The 21,621-nt window shown below is 34.5% G+C and overlaps 2 protein-coding genes across 2 annotated transcripts in view; one reads left to right on the forward strand and one right to left on the reverse strand.

Moving 5' to 3' along the window:
* Window positions 1-1,511, forward strand: part of LOC148308982 (poly [ADP-ribose] polymerase 1-like) — a 38,225-nt gene extending 36,714 nt beyond the window's left edge. Inside the window, exons 19-20 of the mRNA XM_088260805.1 lie at window positions 68-244; window positions 1,248-1,511. Coding sequence (XP_088116931.1) covers window positions 68-244; window positions 1,248-1,320 — 250 coding nt within the window. The 3' untranslated portion in view covers window positions 1,321-1,511. The remainder of the gene's footprint in view (window positions 1-67; window positions 245-1,247) is intronic.
* Window positions 1,512-7,702: 6,191 nt separating this feature from the next.
* On the reverse strand, window positions 7,703-16,981 carry LOC148308983 (uncharacterized). Its single transcript, XM_088260766.1, has 4 exons — window positions 16,829-16,981; window positions 12,634-12,749; window positions 9,370-9,626; window positions 7,703-8,042 (listed from the first exon to the last, which is right to left on the reverse strand). The coding sequence occupies exons 1-4, from the start codon at window positions 16,979-16,981 to the stop codon at window positions 7,942-7,944; spliced, it is 627 nt and encodes a 208-aa protein (XP_088116892.1). The 3' UTR covers window positions 7,703-7,941.
* Window positions 16,982-21,621: the final 4,640 nt, after the last annotated feature.

Genomic DNA, 21,621 nt, shown 5'->3' on the forward strand with positions numbered 1-21,621 from the left:
ATAAGTAGTAACACGGTCGACCAATCAGCTTTGGCTACCCTCGATGTAATACCGTACTCCATTCCAGGCACGAGCTGAGCAAGGCCACGTACGTGACCAAGCTGCCCCCCGGGAAGCACTCGGTGAAGGGGCTCGGCAGGACGGAGCCGGACAGCGCGCAGGACCTCGTGCTGGACGGGGGCACCATCGTCCCCCTGGGAACTCCAATCACAAAGAAGATCGACTCCTCCCTGCTGTACAACGAGTATCCTTTTCCAACTATCCCCTGCTACTTGCGCGTCATGCTGCTCTACTGCAGGATCGCTTGTACTTTAACCGTTTTACTGCTGAGCCATTTTTCACATATCGCTCACTCCTTTCAACAACGTCATATATTAAAAATCGTCAATTTTCAGTTGTGCGTATTTTCGAAATGCCCAGAAAATGTACTATATCCCGGCAAAAGTGGCATATTTTTAACTTAATATTTACCCGCTACAGGGCAGAAAGTGTTGTTTTTGCATTTTGAAGAAAGGGTATTGTTTAATTATTTTTTAAATAAACTAAATATGTTTCAAATGGAGAAAAAATATTCAGGTTTTACCTAAAAAGATCTGTTGCACAGTAAAAAATTCAATAAGTGGCTTGATATTTATTTTTAATACATTTTATTATATTTTCAAACTTTAAAAACGATCTGAAAAATCAAGCATAAAATTGTGTACATTCTGGTACAGGTCTCTAAAGCAGATAAATAAAGAAAGCCCCCATAACACACCCGATGACGTAAAATTTGATGACACAGCGGTGTCCGTCTTTCGTTTTATTAAAATATCTAAAGTTTAAACCTTCATATCTCCCTTACTTCTCTACAGATATATAAGAATGTTACCAATAGTTTGTGATTTTTCATATTAATTTATTAGCTAATAAACCAACCCTCCGCCTCCATAGTGTAGTGGTTAGCGCGCTAGGCTACCATGCTGGAGGTCCCGGGTTCGATTCCCAAGAGGGTCAAAATAAATACTTGTGATTTTTCAGTCTAATATTTATTTAATATGACCCTGGACTGGTGACTGAAGCGGAAGGCTGATCACCTTTCCTTCGTGTATTTAACGATCAAGATAACAGTGCTTCTATACCAAGCAGTGCCCTATGCACCATTAGAAGAAGAAGAATAATAAAGCAACATCATAAGAACAATCCATTTTCAGGTATCTTGTATTTTTCTGGTATCTGTGTAATATATTCCTTAACAACTGATGCAGATATATTGTGTACGACGTTGCCCAAGTCAATGTCCAGTATTTATTCCAAATGAAGTTTATCTATTCCTATTAATTCTATGTTTTTGTTTTATTTTTATTTGTCACATTTAATCCTTTTATATTGTGTTTTGTGAATTTTAATATTATCGCATATAATATTGTTTACATTTTATACTGCAAACTGTTTATGTAACTACATATATTGTTTTTCATTAATTTTTCAAGTTACCTGATAAAATAAAATGCTTTTTTAAATATTACAATCAATTTTATCTGTTTTTTTTTCTTCTTATCCTTATCAAATGATATATTGAATGTGCTAAATAACATTTATAGGGATGGAAAGATTGATAAAGATATAGAAAGGAGAGTGAATGCTGGGAACAGAGTGAATGGTGCACTGAAATCTGTTACGGCAACTAAAAGCCTAACAGCGAAAGCTAAACTGGCAGTACACTATGGAGTCCTGACACCAACCCATGTATGAAAGTGAAACTTGGAGTTGGCAAAAAACGATGAAAGTAGATTGAATGCAGTTAAAATGGAATCTCTCAGATGAATGTGTGTCAAAACGATGTATGATAGATGTTGGAATGGTGAAATAAAGAAAGAATACAAGACTGAAAGAGATGCATTCAGATAGTTTGGGCATGTGGAGCGAATGAGTGAGGAAAGAACAGTAAAACAATTATATGACAGGAATCTACGTGGAAATTGGAGCAGAGGAAGAATGTGGAAAACTTGGCATGTTTAAGTATTTCAAACACTTGTGTGTAGTCATATCAGGAGTCTGAATAATCGGCAGGTATGTATGATGAATGAATGTGGAAGAGGCAAAAATCGACAGGTAAAAACATGTTTTTAAAAACACCTTTTTTGACCGCAATGACAGCACCATCCCTTGAACATAACAGTAATATTAAATATGGTGGACAGTGTGCATTTTTAAAATTTTCACTAGTTTACAAGGTCCGCCTCCGTGGTGTAATGGTCAGCGTGTTTAGCTACCGTGCTGGAGGTCCCAGGTTCGATTCCCAGGGGGGGGGGTGAAAATAAATATTAGTGATTTAACACTGTAACATTTATTTAATATTACCCTGGACTGGTTCCTGAAGCGCAAGAGTGATCACCTTGCCTTCATGTAAGTAATGATCAAGATATAGCTGCGTCAATTTGATGCAGTGCCCTATGCACCATTAGGTGCGGATAAGGGTTATAAAAATAAGTTTACAAGCATTGTGAAATTATGCATAGAAATGTATGCTTGCCATATTTTATTCTTTTAACAAATTGTCGGGCAGTTTAGTTCATCAACCCCGACCCTAAGTATACTCGGACAGTCTGCCGCCCGACCCTCAGTATACTAACCACAAACCCAATTCCATCTGTACAATGTTTTTTTGCGTCTCTCGCACTCTACCAAAAGTAATCAAATAGAACGCTAATAAGCATCTCCCGCTCTCTACCAACAGTATGTAAAATATGTTTTTAAGCGTTTAATTTAACTATAATGAGACAGATAGTTAAAAAAACAATCTCCTTGACAAACATGTTTTAATATATGTATATTAAACCATATCCGCTCCCTATGTGGACCATATGGATTCCACAAACTGTCTCCAAGCTTTTCTGTCGGCTGCCAGCTCCTTTGCATCCTGCCAAGTCAGAACCGCGTCTTGAAGTTCTGACGAGAATTGCCGACAAATTGTCAGCAGCGGTCATCCTGGGTCGCCCGAACCTGATGCCTTGTAAAAGAGGCAAGCTTGATTAAGGCTCTCGGGAGGCATGCATCGCCTATTCTTGACGACAGTGGTGACCAAGATTTGCTGCGTCCTACGCCTTATCTCTTCACTACTCACAAAGTCAAACCACCGCGCGCCTAAAATTCTTCGCAGAGACCTATTCTCAAAGGTAAGTACACGGCTGCTCTGGGCCGTTGTAAGGTGCCATGTTTCACAGCCGTATAAGAGAATAGGAGCAATGCAGGCATTGTATAGGCGAAATTTTTTTATAAACAAAATATAAAAAATAATGACAATTATCTGCAAGGCGCAAAGCTTCAATAAAATTTGTAATGTTTTAATAAAGATATGTTTTATGTGCAATGTTGATTCATTCTGCAGTATAAGATCAAAGAAATTAGCTATCAATAACGTCATTAATCCTTGCAATATCAGCTTAATCCCGTTTTGATGACTTTACAGCTTATTGCATTGAATCAATTCTCATTGCGCAAATAATTATTCATCGTCATTCAATTTTATAATTATTGTTTTGGCATTTCAAAAATTGCATAGCAATAACAGCTTTAATTTTTTTCAATTAGTTTGATTACTTTATCTCATAATTTTATGGTATTATGATAGAAAGAACATTACATAAATGATCAAAAGAAATAACTTCTCTTCAAAATCCTGATTCGCACCCCAATGGTGCATAGGGCACTGCGTCATATAAAAGCAGTGTTATCTTGATCGTTAATACATGAAGGAAAAGTGATCACTCCTGCGCTTCAGGGACCAGTCCAGCGTAATATTGAATCAGTATTACAGTATTAAATCACTAATATTTATTTTCACCCCCCCTTTGGAATCGAACCCGGGACCTCCGTTACGGAAGCTAAACACGATAACCATGACACCACGGAGGCGGTCAAAAAGTAAGAAAGTAGAAAAAGAAATAACAGTATACTTAAAATGAAATTAATGATACTAACTAATTGAACAACACGCCACTTCCGCACAGGAGTATGCATTTCTGCCGCCACACCACTATGTCTCTGAAAACATTCTTCACCTCTTCCACATTCATGCATTGCCTCATATATACCCGCCAATTATTCCAACTCCTGACCAGACCACTTTCAAGTATCTGACATACTTGACAACGTAAAATTTCTTCAGTCTTCCTCTGGTCCTTTTTCCATTTACACTACATTTGCCTCGTAAACGCTTTTAATTATTTTTACTATCCTGGGAATCGAACCCGGAACTTCCTGCTTGGTAGCCAAACATGCTTACCATTACACTATGGAGAAGTACTATGTTAACACATTGTTTGCGGGAAACGCTTAAAAGCATCTTTTACACACTGTGAGTAGAGTGGGAGACGCTTATTAGCGAGAGATGCCAAAAACCATTGTACAGATGGGAATTGGGTTTGCTGTTACTTGTGATTAGTATACTGAGGGTCGGGTGGCAGACTGTGAGTGTAATTAAGATCGGGGTTGATGAAAAAACTGCCCGACAACATTGTGTTAAATAGGAATGGAAAATGTTTGATGGGATTCAGATGACGATGAAGTAAAGGAACTCAGGGTGTTATACGAGAAAGGAATTGTAGGTACTCTTCTACTAATATTGTAATCAAGCTCATTCACATCCAATCAATTACAACTGGATTTATTGGCAGTGCAGTTTTATTACGGCCATATTGTAATATGCGAGAATTGCGATTTCCTTTCATTAGCAAATAAACCCAAACTAATAAAAATCACAAGATTCGTTACGATTTTTATGCGTTCATTTATTATGGATCTTAGTTCAATTCAGTCAATACTTAGGTGATTTATTTAAAAAAATTATATGTTTTTTATTTGAACTGTTTTCGAAGGATTTCATTTACATGAAAATTGTTTATAAAAAAAAATACTTTGAACAGACGCGGCATTGGGACATTGGACCCACTCTGCATTACCTTTTCAGGAATTCAACGTACTATTTATCAAACTATCTTTTTCTTTAAACAAGTATGCACATACATAAGGGATAGATGCTTAAATGGGCTACAATAGTTTAGAGACTAGAAGGAATGTGTATTTGATTAATCATTTTTATCGATTGTTACGCGGTATGATCGATAATCCTGAAATTATCCATGATAGTTACCTAAGACAGCGTCGACATAGATTGTTTCATATTCCTATACACAGGACCAACTTGCTGATGGTTATGCCTGTAGGATGAGCTACCGCTATGTTGAAAAATATCACATTGGATATTGATCTGTTCCATGTGTCCGAAGGAGTTTTCCGAAGCGGGATTCTTCTACACCTTTAAGTCTTCTAGCTTACTTTTAATATATACGCCTTGAATATTGTTTGTTAGGTAAATATTAATTTTTTGTTGTTGTTGAAAATTGAATAAAAATGGGATGAATTTCCATTTTTTGTTTTACTTTTCTGTGTTTATTCTTTGAGTTTATATTTTCATGCTTTATAAATAACAATAATATTTCCTGAAAAATATTTATTGGGTCATTTTATGCAAGTTTTATTTTATTGGGCCAGAATTATTGGTCTCAATTAACAGATCAAATTTATTATATATGTATATATTGTGACATCTCAACATAGAGGAAGAAGAATACGGATGTCTGGATATTTACAGGGCTTATAACCTGTCATAGGCTGGTTAAGTGATCACTTTACACACATGTAACATTCACCGTTCTACCCTTGATTGACAACCACACTACTAAAATTCTTGGAATTCAAAAATATATCATAAATCTCATGACGCTTTAAGTTTCAGTTCAAGGGAGCCATTTATGGTTGGTTTGAGAAAGATTTTATTTAGCAGAGACCCTGACATGAAGATCGGCAGCAAAATTCAAATATATAAAACTTGTGTGCGACCCATCATAATATATGGGATCAAATGCAGAGTATGTCAGAAATGAAGACTCTAAGAAGCATATCTGGCAAGAGTCTATGAGATACATAAAATAAGGAACACCAGGATAAGAGAAATATGCGAGATCGAAGATGTCATTAGGTTGGGAAGACAACGGTATGGCGCATGTGAGGATAATCGAACCATCCAGACTCCCCCACATTGTGCTGCACAGCCAACCCCAAGCAGACCATCAAACAGATGGATTGTCAGCTGGGAATCCATTGCAGGAAGCTAATCCCTCTTAAAAACAGACCACAAGGCCTACACCAAAAAGTTGAAGATTTCTAACACTATCTCTCTTCTTCTTCTCTGTATTATTCCTCATTACTGAGGGTTGTGACCCTTGTGGAAGCAATGACTCTTCTCCAGTTATCCCTTGACTGCGCTGCTTGTGGCACTCCAACCACCGAGGTGCCTGCTGCTGCCTTAACTTGATCGGTCCATCGTGTGGGGATCTTCCTCTCCCTCTCTTCCCCTCCAGGCTACCGATCACAACCAGTCGTTCCAGGCTATCCTCATTGCCACGCGCAACGTGTACAAAGAACTGCAATACCCAATGTGTCAACACTATTAATCCTTTTTATCTTTTAATCAAAATCAAATTTACCTTAAGTGTTTAAACCTATTATAATATTTTATTTATATAGATTATTTTATAGTATAGGTATACATGAATTAGTAACGGATGTAGGTATGATAAAGAAAGCTTAGCACCATATCATATAACTTTATTATCAAATGGTATGTGTACATTTAATGCAACAAAAATAATACAATGTTTGCGAATTCATATTGAAATACAGCTTGCATTTTTTATTTATTTATTGAATGGCTAATGCCTTTAACATAATACATATATACAGTATCTAATATAAAAATACACAAATGAATACACTAATAGAGAAACAAAAAGTCTTAAACATAAAATACCAATAGTAAGCACTGGTAAATACACGTCTCCTTCACACACTATCAGCGAGCAGCGAGAGAGAGTGAAACACAACGTTTAAATTTATCCATTATAACACGGAGAAGAAATGCTGAGAAAGTACAGACTTCAAGGTGGATAACAATATATTAAATAAATCTATACTTTCAAAAGCATTGACTGACATGTGAAGCCGTGGAATCGGAGAGAACATGGCATAGTTTGCATTTTGTAAAAATACTGCAAATATAGATTTTTGCCTAGTACCTCTTCGACGCACGCTAAGCTTCATTTGATTTATGAGATCAGGGCTGTCCAAAAAATTGCTAGGAATGGCAAAAAAAAATATGGTAAGTTTACTCAATTTTTATTTATATACATAATTAACAAATTGTAGTAGGTTTATTTAACAATATTTTAAATTATTGACATGGCATAGTAACAAATAGGTAGACATTTAAAAGATAAAAAATAATGATTTCAGTCATTTATCATAATTATTAATCTAGCATGCTTAGATAATGCACACATAGGAATGTGTTTAGAGGTATGATTGATGTAATGATTGCAATCAGCCGTCTCTAGATATGAATACAGCCAACTTGCCAATTTATGTACAAGTAATTTAGACTGATTTAAGGCCTAAATAAATTAAGGTCAACTTTATAAAATTAATAAACTTTGTTGTAACCACTTTTAACCTACAATTTAACTTACCAATTTCGACAAGAACATTGTCATCATCAGGGTTTATTTTAATTCTAAAACATTAAAATACTCTCACCAAAAACTTCCACACACTCCGTAAAAATCCTAAATGATTTTTAAAGATTCTTTAAAAGGATTTTTATCGAATGTGTGGAAGTTTTTGGTGAGAGTATTTTATTGTTTTAAATGTTTTTTAATTAAAATAAACCCTAATGATGACAAGGTGTTTGTCGAAACCGGAAGGTTAAATTGTATTAATAAAAAAAGTGGTAAAAACAAAATTAATTAATTTTATAAAGTTTATAAAATGTGCCACAAAGTATCTGCGGAAAACATTCAACAAATTTAGGTCAGGCTGTAGGGAGCCTTGTAAAATGCAGGACTATGCCAGGATGGATATATCCGAGCAAGTGCGGAATGTTTCTTGAATTTCTCCACAGCCGATAGCGCCTTTCCCGTTTCCGCAGTCGCCCCAGGAATTACCTGGAAAATCACATATGCCTTTTACTAATTCATTATTATTTTGTCATTCATTCATTTGATCATTTTGTCCTCATTGCTTTCGGACGTGTATCTCCTTATCTCCTTGTGTAGTTGTCGTCCACCTCTCCTAACACACCGCCATCTGCATTTGTCTACCCACCTGCGAACTTGTAGCAGCTTTAATTAGTTCAGTCCATTTAGTGGGGATCTGCCTCTTCTTCTACTACCACGACCTTCCCATGACCATTAACTTTTCAAGGCTGTCATCGTTTCTTCTTGTGATGTGAAGGATATTGGTACCATGAACCAAGCTAGGACACTACCGTACCTTCTTCTAGTGGAAAGGAAGGCCTGACGACAGTCTACAGTCTGGGTTCTCCTGAGGAGTTTTACTTGGTTTCCTCCCAGCTATCAGCAAATGAGATGTTCCTGATTGGTTCACCCGATTATCCCTCCTTTTGCCAATACAGAATGAATTAAAGACTGTCTAGCTAAAGCTAGAAGTAACCAAAACCTAATGTAATTGATTTACAAACCTTGTACATGATAAGCAAGGTAAATAATAAAGGCAACTCCCATCTAAAATAAACCATAGAAGGGAATTTGTGGACTATGTGTAGCTCCACATTGAGAGTGGATATAGATTATTAAAAGTCGTAGAAATACTTCGATTAGAACATAACTTCAGACGGGTTCCAGAATAATAAAAATAAATAGTTTAAGATGGACCCTTAAAATTTTAAGATGGAGAAAGGTCTCCTAAGGAGTAAAATAAAATAGACGTCGCAAGACTTCAAAAAAGATGATCTGACAACATAGCTACTATGGGGAGTAGAAACTAGCAAACAGCAACAGATTGAAAAAATGGAAGGATACGGAAGAGGCCTATATCCAGCAGTGGAGAACAGAAGGCTAAAGAAGAAGAAGAAGCATCTTCTTCATTAGCCCTCTGACCTCCACTGCTGGATATAGGCCTCTTCCCCTTCTTTCCATTTCCTCCGGTCGGTTGCTGCTTGCAGCCAGTTTCTACCCCCCACAGCGACTATGTCGTCGGACCATCTCTTTTGGGGTCTTCCGACACCTCTTTTTTTTCTCCCAAGGTCTCCATCATAAAATTCTTGGAAGAAAGAATAAGTAAAATTAATAATGTAAGAACATAACATAACATGTATTAACATAAGTAAAATTAAACCTTTGTTGCCGAAACTAGTTGGTTAATAAAAATGTGAGTGGATCAAAACACAAAGTCTTTTTATTTCTCGAAATAATATATCAATATGATCCACAAAGTTAATGCTTTCAATATTCAAAACAAAATTAACAATACCTGTCAAATACGTCCATTGTAGAACGCAGTGTTTACAGACCAAGTCTTCAGGAAGAGTAAGAAATACGTCAAAGTATCCAGTTCTGTCATTGATGGCAAATTTTTTGGGCCCGGTGATTACACTCAAGGAAATCTCCTCGAAGCATTCCTCACTTTCCCTTCCAAATTTATCCAAATTACACAAATTGAATCTGAAGGAGCCCAAATGGTTGGAAGTGATCAAGACTTGGACGGGCACGATGCTTCCTTGTTTATAACTGTGGAAAAAAATATTTATTTATTCAATGCAGTTGTTTATTCAGTTCTTTGGACACGTTACGCGTGGTAACGAGGATAGCCTGGAACGACTGGTTGTGATTGGTAGCCTGGAGGGGAAGAGAGAGAGAGAAAGATTCCCCACACGATGGACCAATCAAGTTAAGACAGCAGCAGGCACCTCAGTGGTTGGAGCGCTACGAGCAGCGCAGTCAAGGGATAACTGGAGAAAGTCATTGCTTCCACAAGGGTCACAACCCTCAGTAATGAGGAAATAGACGGAGAAGAGAAGTAATATAGTGATACATAGTAAGTACACATTTAAGTGAACATTTAATTTTGGTATCAAACCTATAGAAAGAGAAATTGTGACGAACAATGCTAAAAAGAAAAAGAAAAATCCTTCTCTAAGCACAAGAGCTCAGTCTCTTTATTGGAGAGGCTCAGCGCAACTAAAATTATAAGATCGTATTAAGTAGAAATGTATAGAAATTGTTTTAAAAAATGTAAATCCATAAAAAATTAATAATAAAAATACAAACATGCTGTTCATCGTCATTGTAGGTTTTGTAGAAATTATTTTAGCAAAATAATTCTAGTCTTTTGTCTCTAATTTTTTATACATTTTTTAATTTACTTGATTTTTCTCCACCACGATTTAAAGACTATTTAGTTGGTAATACGGTATTATTAATAAGTCCGTGTATTTACAGGACTTACGATATCTCCTTGGCTGGTTTATATTACCATTTTATACACTGTATAAAATTCACCGTTCTACGCATGATTGACAACCACATTACTCAAATTTAGCAAAGCTATAAATATGATTTGATTTAAACTTTATGTGCGACATCTATGGTTGAAATTAAAATGTAAACATAAAACCTACATGAAATGAAAGATTCTTTCCGAATTATTTTACATACCAGGAGACGCCTGAAAATATCATTTTTAATTTCGTAATATTTATTTACTCATAGTATTTTAAGTGTGTTTGCAGTATAAATTATCTGCATCATCATTATTCAGTGACCATAGACACTATGAATATTTTCAGGTTTGGTGGAATTGAATTGATGGAAATATTTAATTTAATTAAGAGAAATTTTCTTCAATTAAATTCCACGTAACCATTTTCTAATCCTGGAATAATAAAATCGTCAACAAATGCAAAGAGATCAAATTTCTAGGACCTAAAAAGTTTCACTTCTACACGCAAGAATTTATATATTTTATTATGTTTTTCTACGATCAACAAGTAAATACATAGGAAAAAGCATTCAGTATAACAGTTCTAGGATTTTATTTGACTCAGTTTATCGATAAAGAAGGAATTATTCATTTCCGCAAGAAAATCAGAGAACCCTATCTTCAAATGACGCACTCCGTGAATCATATTTTGTTTCGTTTTGTTTGTTTTTTTTTCTGTTTTTATTTATCTTCTTACCATATCCAGTTTGATGACTATCTAACAATATTACCTACTCATATTATTTTTGACATCTCATCAAAGATGAAGAAGAATATGGATGTCTGGGTATTTACGAGGTTGACGATTGTCATAGGCTGGTTTAAGTGATAATATGAAAAATAACTCCTATTATTGGAGATAATCCAGATTTGTGAACAAGTATTTACACACTCAAAATGTTGTAAATTACTTCACAATTTTAAAACGATGATTGGCTTATGCTTTTTTCCATATTTCTTCGGATCGGTGCGTGAACACGTTGCACGTAAATTCGATCACGCTAAACTGTCCGGTTTTGAAAAATGAAAGCGACTACGATAGTTTAGCGTGATCGAATTTACGCGCAACGTGTTCACGCACCGATCCGAAGAAATATGGAAAAAAGCACAAGCCAATCCAAGCCAATCGTCGTTTTAAAACGCTAACTGACGTGCCAGACGGTATTCCGTGTAATTCCGTGTAGTGGACAAACGCCCTTAGAGTAACTACTCACCTGCCGAATATTGCGTTTCCGAATTCGATTTTCGAATCGTGAATTTTGTACCGCGAAACGAAAAATATTCCGAATTCGTAATAAATATGTTGTACGTTTTGTTGATGATTTATTTTGTGATCTAATTTTATAAATAAGTTACCTATACCCGGCCACGTGCTGTTGTAGCTCAGTTTGGGTAAATAGAAAAGAAAAAATATATAAATAACACTCTCTTTACCTGTTAAGTATTTTGCACACATTATTGTTTATTTGCCTTTGAAAATCATTTTTACCTCTTTTTTATATTTCACCATTGTGACAGTTGAAAAAACAATAGAATTACACTTGGTTTGATTTAAATTCAATTTTGTTCCATTCGATTTTTTTAAATGCTTTCAGTTTGAAGAAGGCATGAATAAATTGTACCACCCTAGGTGAGGCGGTATAGGTACGCATATTCAAATCTATCAAACAGGACACATTTTTTATACTATTCGAATTTGGAGCAAAAACCTGACAAATAAACCAAGTGAGATTCTGCTGTTTCCAAATCGCTCTCCTTTCAACAACGCCATATATCAAAAATCGTCAATTTTCAGTTGTGCATGTTATCGGAATGCCCAGAAAATGTACTATATCCCTGCAAAAGCGGCATATTTTTAACTTAATATTTACCAGCTACAGGGCAGTCAGTGTTATTTTTGCATTTTGAAGAAAAGGTATTGTTTAATTATTTTTTTAAAATAAACTAAATATTTTTCAAATGTAGAAAAACCTTCAGGTTTTACCTAAAAAGATCTGTGGTACAGTAAAAAGTTCAATTAGTGTCTTGATATTTATTTTTTTTTACATTATATTTTTAAAATTTTAAAACGATCTCCTGAAAAATCAAGTATTTTGATATGTGACGTTGTTGAAAGGAGTGAGCGAAATGTCAAAATGGCGAAAGAAAACTGTCATAATGTGAAAATAGTTTTACGCATATTTCTGTTCCCGTTCCCGTTTTTAGTCCCGTTTTTACAGAAACCACCGTCATAATCGTTGGCATAAAGATTCTCACCTTTTGACAATAGTTCCATCACCGAAGGGTCCACCAAGTTCATTTGTCCTTGGGGTCGGGTCGGCATAATTATCTCCGCAGAATCCGCACTTCCCGCCATTTTGTCCGAATTGTACCTAAAAATTGTTGTAGCTAGATGAAGTTGTTCGATAGTACATGACAAACGTGGCTATTTTATTTAATACCTATTGATGACACATTGTCCGCCTCCGTAGTGTAATGGTCAGCACGTTCGGCTACCGTACTGGAGGTCCCGGGTTTGATTCCCAGGGGGGATCAAATAAATATGAGTGATTTTTTCACTCTTATCTTTATTCAATATTACCTTGGACTGGTACTGGAAGCGGAGGGCTGATCACCTTTCCTTCATGTGTTAACGATCAAGATATCACTGCGTTTATATGATGCAGTGCCCTATGCACCATTGGGGTGCGGATTAGGGTTTGAATGAATGATGACACATAGATGAAGAAAAATATAGAAACATAGAAGAAGTCTGGGGTTTTTTACAGGGCTTATGACCTGTCATTGGTATGTTAATTAATCATGTTAATAATTTACACGAGTGTAACATTCCCCGCTCTACCCATGATTGACAACCACACTACTCATTTTTTTTTATTAAACTCCTATCCATTCAATAACTCTTTTCTTTTCAAAACCATATGTTTAATTCGAAGAAAAACTTATTTTTTCGATTCAAAAACGGCGTTTTAAGCAAAAAATACTATTATGTTAAATAAAAATATATGATAAATGATGATGTTAAATACATGATCAATTTCATGACACAGCAGAGTCCACAACAGCCATCTATGTTGGATTGAGAAAGCTTTTATTTAGCAGAGACCCTTTTATTTGGATGTAAGCAAAATCTGAACCCCGGATTATTTTCACATACTGGGAAACGCCTAAAAATATGATTTTGAAGAGTTTGATTTTGAAAATTTAGTAGTATGGTTGTCAATCATGGATAATTCACGTGTGTAAAGTGATAATTTAACCAGCCTATGACGGTCTTCAGCCCCGTAGATGCCCAGACTTCCACATTCTTCTTAATATTTGATGAGATGTCAAAAAATAATACAACTAATGATGTTACACTTGATGACGTCACGAATCGTTGGATTTTCTTGCTATCCAAGTAAAGATAGTTCTCTATCTTAAATCTATCTAGCTGCTTTGTTTCTCCGCAGATTTTAATACGAGTATTGATTGTGATTTTTTTATTATTAATTTAATCGCCAATTATAATAAAAACCCGTGATATTAGCGTGCCTAGGTGTAGATAAGTATTGACGCGATACGGTAATCCTTTTTTTCTCTAAGTTTTTCTTATCCGTCATTAAAAAAATAATAAAACGAATTCCGAGATTATCTGAAAACGCACGCAGTACAAAGGTTGCCACGCTTCTTATAAAAAAAACGATATTTATATAATTTTTCCATGAAGCGTTGAGGCTTTCCAAAAGTTGCCAATCAGCCAAAAAAAACTTGCCTATAGCATTAACAAAAACCATTTTTAAACACTTACCTCTCCTATGTCAAGTGTAGCTTCATATCTTATTGAATAATCATGGTGTAATAATTGCTATAAACCAACCCCACTGTCGATATTATTTTTCTTTAAATCTATTTTCTATAATAAAGTATTACGATACAGGTTTTTCACTTCAAATAAGACGTTTTTCAAACCAAATTGGACGTTTAATAAATCGTTTGTAATATATCCAAAATTAAACAAGGTTTATTTGGTTGAATTTTACATTTATTTATATATATGTTAATACGTGACGCGTTTCGTCTTCTTAGACATTATCAAACACATTTGATAATGTGTTTGATAATGTCCTATGAAGACGAAACGCGTCACGTATTAACATATACATAAATAAATATAGAATGCAACCAAATAAACCTTGTTTAATTTTGGATATATTACCCAACAATACAATATGGATTTCTACCAACTGTCTGCAGTTACAATAAATAGTTTACCAAATCGATTGTCGGGTTATGGGCAGGCTTACCATAATTTTGAAGCTCCAAACCGGGACAGGTAGGGAAAAAAACAAATACAGTGGAACCCTTTTATAACGAGCATAATGCGTTCCAGCATCTTACTCGTTAAGCGAAACATTTTTTCCTATAGAAATCAATGTAAAATACGATAAAATACTAATTTTTTATGTATTTTTTACTAACGTTTATTTATATAAGAGTTCTTATAAATTGTTAAGGAGTGTAACAACTTAGAATACAATTTTTTTTTTAATTTTATGAAAAAATATAAAGATTTTGTGACAAATAATAAATTTCTTTAAACTAGAAAACTGTCTAAAGACATTTGTTTTTGCCGACACTTCAAAATTTAATAGATAAATAGACAGTGCTCGCGCAAATCGGGGGCAAAATCTAAACCAGCCGGGACTCCGGGACACCGGGACCCGTGTCTGAAACCGGGACAATCCCGGTCAAACCGGGACGTATGGTAAGCCTAGTTAAGGGGGACGACGGGAGTGGTTTGTGTCACGGACTCTTGAGTCAAAGTTTCTCGGTTCGAACCCACTCTACCACAATTTTATACCTATTTCTAATAATGAGCCGCGTAAACTCACAGAAATAATATAGTATAAAATTAAATACTTTTTGGAAATAATAAAAACAAAAATATTTAAATATTTTTAAAATTAAATTAAAATTTAATTGGACGTTTTACTAAACAAATTGAACGTTATATCATATTTTATATAAAAAGTTAGAATTAAATATATGTATATATTTTAAGTTGTACTAATGATTCAAAGTAGTAGGTTTTGAAAATCTTGTCTGGAAACTGTATTTTCACGATGTTTAGACGTTATTTGTTAAACGTCCAATTTGATTTTGTAAATAGTCCAATTTGAAGTTAAAAACCTATATAAAACTTTATCCGCGATAGTAATTTGGTATTTTATTTATTGTTTCGGCATTAACTTTGTGGTAAGACATGTTACAATGATTAAAGAAAACACTTGTTTTTTACCACTTGAGTTTTATTATAGACTACATGTTTCAGAAGTTAAACTTCCATCAAATTTGGAATTTGCAAATCACATAATATGTACTTATCACTCATTTCACTCTCATAAATTAAAATTATTACACCTTGTTCCATATAAAGGCCAAATTATGAATTATCTTGAAAATTTAGAAATCCAAAAAAACAAAATCTAATAATAATTTATTAAATAATATATTGTTTCAAAATTCTTCACCTTTGCTTTCCATTTTACCTTTGTTTTCAAACTCCGTCCCTTGACTAACCCCTTCCCCTTACTTTCCCCTCTCCTTATTTATAGAACAATTTTATATTTTATATTTTAGTTATTATACAGACCTGAATGATGGAAGTTTAAGTTCTGAAACATGTAGTCTATAATAAAACTCAAGTGGTAAAAAACAAGTGTTTTCTTAAGTCATTGTAATTTGGGATTATCATCAAGTTTTATACAAAATTCATTGTCTTTATCTGACTCAAATGGCTAAATATATTATTTTTACCAAAAAACATTGTGGACAGTTGCACAAATACTTATTTAGAAGTGTTTTTTTTAAATTACGGATCAACAATAGAAAATAAGATATTAGATTTCTCGACGGAGACGAAGTATCTTTTAAACTATGAATATCTATCTGGGCATTTACAGTCCCTATGATCTAGCATTGGTTAATCGCTTAAAGACTGTTTTTTCAATGTTAAGAATTCAATCATCGGCCGACCGCCGTAGAGGAAACTCGTCTTCTCGTCTTTCCACTGCCGATCTTTTTAAAGAATGTACATTAGGTATTTTATTATTTTTTTTTAGAAAAAATATAGAAAAAAATATTTTTATAATTTTTTTAACTCCTAGCCTTTCAATAACTCTCCTTTTCAAATCTCTAATTATTTCGACGAAAAACTTATTTTTTCAATACAAAAACAATGTTTTAAGAAGAAAAATTATACGTAAAATGTTTGCTGGGTTAAAAAAAATTAAATTGCGGGGTATTGATTATCCCACCTTATAGCATTCTTTCAAAAGTAGTGTAGAAATTTTACCCAAAGAAGAAATTAATTAAACTATTACCCGGATTTAGAGAAAATTAAGTTGACACTTGACGAAAACTGGGCCTTAACTAAAAAAAAATATAAATAAATGTATAAACTGATTACCATAAATCCACCACAAAACAGTCCATTATCATCGAAGTTGATGGGAGCAGTCTCATTTTCCCTCCATCTGGATGCCCTGTTGACGGGATCCAACACCATACCATGTCCGCTGACCATGGATACTACGCAGGTCAATACCAGAAACTTAAGCATTATCTTGGCGTACTTCACGATAGGTCCTTACAAAACCATAAAAATTTCAATGTCCCCAGGCTTTTTATAGTAGATGTATGCTCCTGATAAAATTTTGCTTATCTATGATGGTGTATGGATATTCCGATAGAAAGAAATGCAAACGCTTCGTTAGTAAATACATAATTTACTTACAAGAAATGGGGTTTTCCCTTTAAACTAAATTGTTGAAAAAACACAATTCAAAACTGATATTTTAAATTTATATATTTTTGTTTACATTTCACTTGACTAAGGCGTGACGCAGTCGGACGCTCGACTGCGAAACTGGCGTTTCGGGTTCGATTCCCACTAATTGCGAAATGAACTCAACAAATACTTATTTTAAATTGGAGTGTTTGTGATGTATTTTTCATATCTATCTTTTTACTGTCCTACCTGCAGACAAGCTTCTAAAATAGAGACCTTCCATAAAATGAAAAACTTCTTAATATTTTATGGTACATGTATTTATTTATATCAGTATGTAAACATATCAAAAATTACACAAAACATTAAAAAAATCCACATACACATAGTCTATGCGTGAGTACCCCATATATTTTGTAGTAATTCTATTAAATATCGTAGTCATACAGGAGAAAGTGACCAAGTCCATTTTTTACAAAAACGTGATAATTGACTATTTGATATCTTACTAGCTTAATATTGCCCTGAAAAAAATCCCTAAGGATTTTAAACTTGGAAGTATAATATATTGATTTGTTAAAAATGACTAACTGCATTGATGTTTATTTTCTTGCCAAGCAAAAGTGACTTAAATGGCCCTCCTGAACATTTTACGTTTTGTCAGTTGGTCACTTTCTCCTGTACGACTACGATATGTATATTTGCAATGTGGTGTGTGAAGCTAATTGACAACCGGAAAGAAGGTGGAAAAAGCAAGAAAAACAGTTGAAAAATTCTTCTTCTTCCTCTTCTAACCCTTATCCTCACCCAATGGTGCATAGGGCACTGCATCGTAGCGACGCAGTGTTATCTTGATCATTAATTGCATGAAGGCATGGTGATCAGCCCTGCGCTTCTTGTACCAGTCCAGGGTGGTATTAAATAAATATGAGAGTGAAAATCGGCCATATTAATTTTGACCCCCTGGGAATCCAACCCGGGACCTCCAGCACGGTAGCCAAACGCGCTGACCACTATGCTACGGAGGTGGGGAAAAATTCAATAAATATTAAATAATAAATGTATAAAAAAAACTTCCTTCAGCTCCTTTTGCCTTAAATTCGGGAATCGTCTCAAATCTTCTTCAAAATCTTCTCAACCTTCTCAAAGGTCTTCTGAGTTTAGGGAGCAAGAAGAAGTTAGAAGGAGCGAGATCAGGTGAGTAGAATGGGTGGGGAAGAACAACGATAGAGTGCTTGGCCTAACTCACGACTTCTGAAACCGGAATACGATAAATCAAATGAAAAAAAACAACGCACAATAATATGCTTATCCACACTTTAAAGCAGCGGTCGTCACACTTTTCTGGTCAAAGGCCACATGGGACAATGTGAGGTATCACTGCGGGCCGCACACTTCGCTCACTCCTTTCAAGAACGTCATAAATCAAAAAACGTCAATTTTCACTTGTGCATTTTTTCGAAATGCCTAGAAAATGCACTATATCCCTGCAAAAGAAGCATATTTTAAACATTATTTTTACCCGCTACAGGGCGGAAAGTGTTGTTTTTGCATTTTGAAGAAAATGTGTTGTTTAGCTATTTTTTTTAAATATACTAAATGTTTTTTAAATGGAGAAAAAACCTTCAGGTTTTACCTAAAAAGATATGTCGCACAGTTAAAAGTTCAATAAGTGGCTTGATATTTATTTTTAATACATTGTATTATATTTTTACACTTTAAAAACGTTTTCCTGAAAAATTAAGTTTTTTGATTTATGACGTTCTTGAAAGGAGTGAGCGACTTATGAATTGGGTATTATGTACGATAGCCGACTGTTACATGCTAGGTTCCAGCTCCTATACATACTCCTAGCCAACCCCTATCCCTATCTAGGCATTTACAGGGCTTATGACCTGTCATTGGCTGGTTTAAGTGGCCACTTGATGCTATTCCCTGAAATAAATTAAAAATATTTTTACAATATTTTAATTACTCAAAATATTGTAAAAATAAAGTTAGTCGCAGTGCTAAAACAGTCAAAGATAATCTCTGTCTTAACTCGAAGCAAATATTAATATCGCGTCATGTCAATTGAAAATGTAATTTAGAGTAACATCCGCAATTATCAGAATATTTTTTTATGTCGAATTCGGATACGGATATTTTTATTTTATTTCGGATATCCGAAAGATTTGGATATGGATAAAGATATCTGTATCATCCCTGATAAAAAGTATTTAGTTTAGTTTACTTTGCACGCAAAATCGGTTTTGGTAGTCATTATTCATTATTGTCTAGGTACTAAAATTGTTTGCTATATCGCGGGCCGCACAAAGATCTGCCGCGGGCCGCAGTTTGACGACCAAGGCTTTAATGTTTTTATATTCTCAATATTATTAATATTTAAAGCATTTACTTTGTGGTTAGTCATATTTACTTATTTTTTTATTTTATTTTACAAAAATGTTAATAAAATTAGTATATAACCACTCACCGAGATTTTTACGTCTACCGGTTTCGAGACGTACCCGTCTCTTCGTCAGGACAATCACTAACACAGCATGCAAACAATACTACCCTCCACCACCATAGCACCATTTACACACTCAAAACTACACAAAATGTCTAACACATGCGATTTTTGGTCGACCCGAAGACCAACATGCACTATAGTTTTCAATACAGACATGCGTTACGAGCCGAGGTTAAATGTACGTTTAACCTCGGCTCGTAACGCATGTCTGTATTGAAAACTATAGTGCATATTGGTCTTCGGGTCGACCAAAAATCGCATGTGTTAGACATTTTGTGTAGTTTTGAGTGTGTAAATGGTGCTATGGTGGTGAAGGGTAGTATTGTTTGCATGCTGTTAAAGTTTTTATTATTTGACTCATTTAAATTAGTCAAAATCTTTGTACATACCTATGTATGAGCATCCGCTCAATTTTAACTTCAAAATGATTTTTTTGGATGTCTCTTTTATCAATTATTAGAGTAAATTAGCATTATTGTAAATAATAATTATCTTTATTAGTGGTATTTTTAATCGATTGACGTTTAGGATAAAAAATAGAGCATCATTTTAACAATCAATCATTATTTTATGTGAGATCGTGATGATTTTAAACTAAAAAATCCGTTTCACCAATGATTATAAACGAATAATAATATTATCTTTTTGTGTTTAAGTTGTAATATGTTATGTTGCATATTAAAATAAAACCCTTATCCGCACCCCAATGGTGCATAGGGCACTGCGTCATATAAACGTAGTGTTATCTTGATCGTTTATACATGAAGGAAAGGTGATCAGCCCTCCGCTTCAGGTACCAGTCCTGGGTGATATTGAATAAATATGACAGTGAAAAAATCACTTATATTTATTTTACCCCCCTTGGGAATCGAACCCGGGAACTCCTGAACGGTAGCCGAGCATGCTGACCATGCTGACCGGAGGACATGCTGACCGTGCTGACCGGAGGCGGACAAAACGTGTTACATATTACAACTTAAAATATATATTACATTTTAATTATATCATATTAAGTTTTATTTGTATAATTTATATACAAATAAAACATAAGATACAATATTATCAAGTATTATTTGTATTCGAAGCAGCCGATTTGCTGCGTCCTACGCCTTATCTCTTCATTCCTCACATGGTCTAAAATTCTTCGCAGACACCTATTCTCAAAGCTAAGTACACGGCTGCTCTGGGCCCTTGTAAGGTGCCATGTTTCACAGTCGTATAAGAGAACAGGACCAATGCAGGCATAGTATAGGCGGCATTTTGTCTTCACCGAGTATAAATCCGATCTCCAGAAAGCCTTCATACTGTTAAATGCGGACCCTGCGAGTTCTAAACGCATTTTGAAGGCTGCCATTTTCAGTTGTAGTAAACTCTCGACCCTTTCGATGAGCTGGTTACTCGACGTCAAGGGATGCTGGGCATCTAGGCATGGTTATTTGATTAGTTGATTATGTTTTTTTGGGTAAAACACCACTGTGTTAAATACTTTTTCAATCTTCTTCTTCTTCGTTGTATGTCATGGTCAAGTCCCTTCGACGTCATTATATATAATGCAATATAAATCCTATATTTGTGGTTGTACGAACCTTTCAGATATATCACAATCCATAGGAAAAGTATCTTAACTTAAAAATACCTTCAGTTTTAAAATGTTATTTCGTTTGCATTTATATACTTTTCACGATGCTAATATCATAAATATAAACTACTAACTTCTCTTCTTAGTATCTCAGATCAGGTACTTTTAAAGATAATTGGTATAAGCGTAGGAATAATTAAAACATTATAATAACAGATTTACCAAGACAGTTTATTTTCGAATATGTTTATTATAACTATACAACAACAAAAAACATGTACAAATTTAACACAAAATTATTATTGCTCATATATCGCTCACTCCTTTCAAGAACGTCATAAATCAAAAATCTCCAATTTTCATTTGTGCATGTTTTCG

The sequence above is a fragment of the Brachycentrus maculatus genome, unplaced genomic scaffold (assembly GCF_059751285.1).
Source record: "Brachycentrus maculatus isolate JH-2025_06_01 unplaced genomic scaffold, ASM5975128v1 h1tg000142l, whole genome shotgun sequence".
Classification (NCBI taxonomy): domain Eukaryota; kingdom Metazoa; phylum Arthropoda; class Insecta; order Trichoptera; family Brachycentridae; genus Brachycentrus; species Brachycentrus maculatus.

Coding starts and splice junctions, on each gene's coding strand:
- LOC148308983 (XM_088260766.1), bottom strand. CDS start 16,981: ATGCTTAAGTTTCTGGTATTGACCTGCGTAGTATCCATGGTCAGCGGA. Junction 12,750..16,828: donor TGTTTTGTGGTGGATTTATG/GTAATCAGTTTA, acceptor AACAATTTTTAG/GTACAATTCGGACAAAATGG. Junction 9,627..12,633: donor GATGGAACTATTGTCAAAAG/GTGAGAATCTTT, acceptor TTTTTTCCACAG/TTATAAACAAGGAAGCATCG.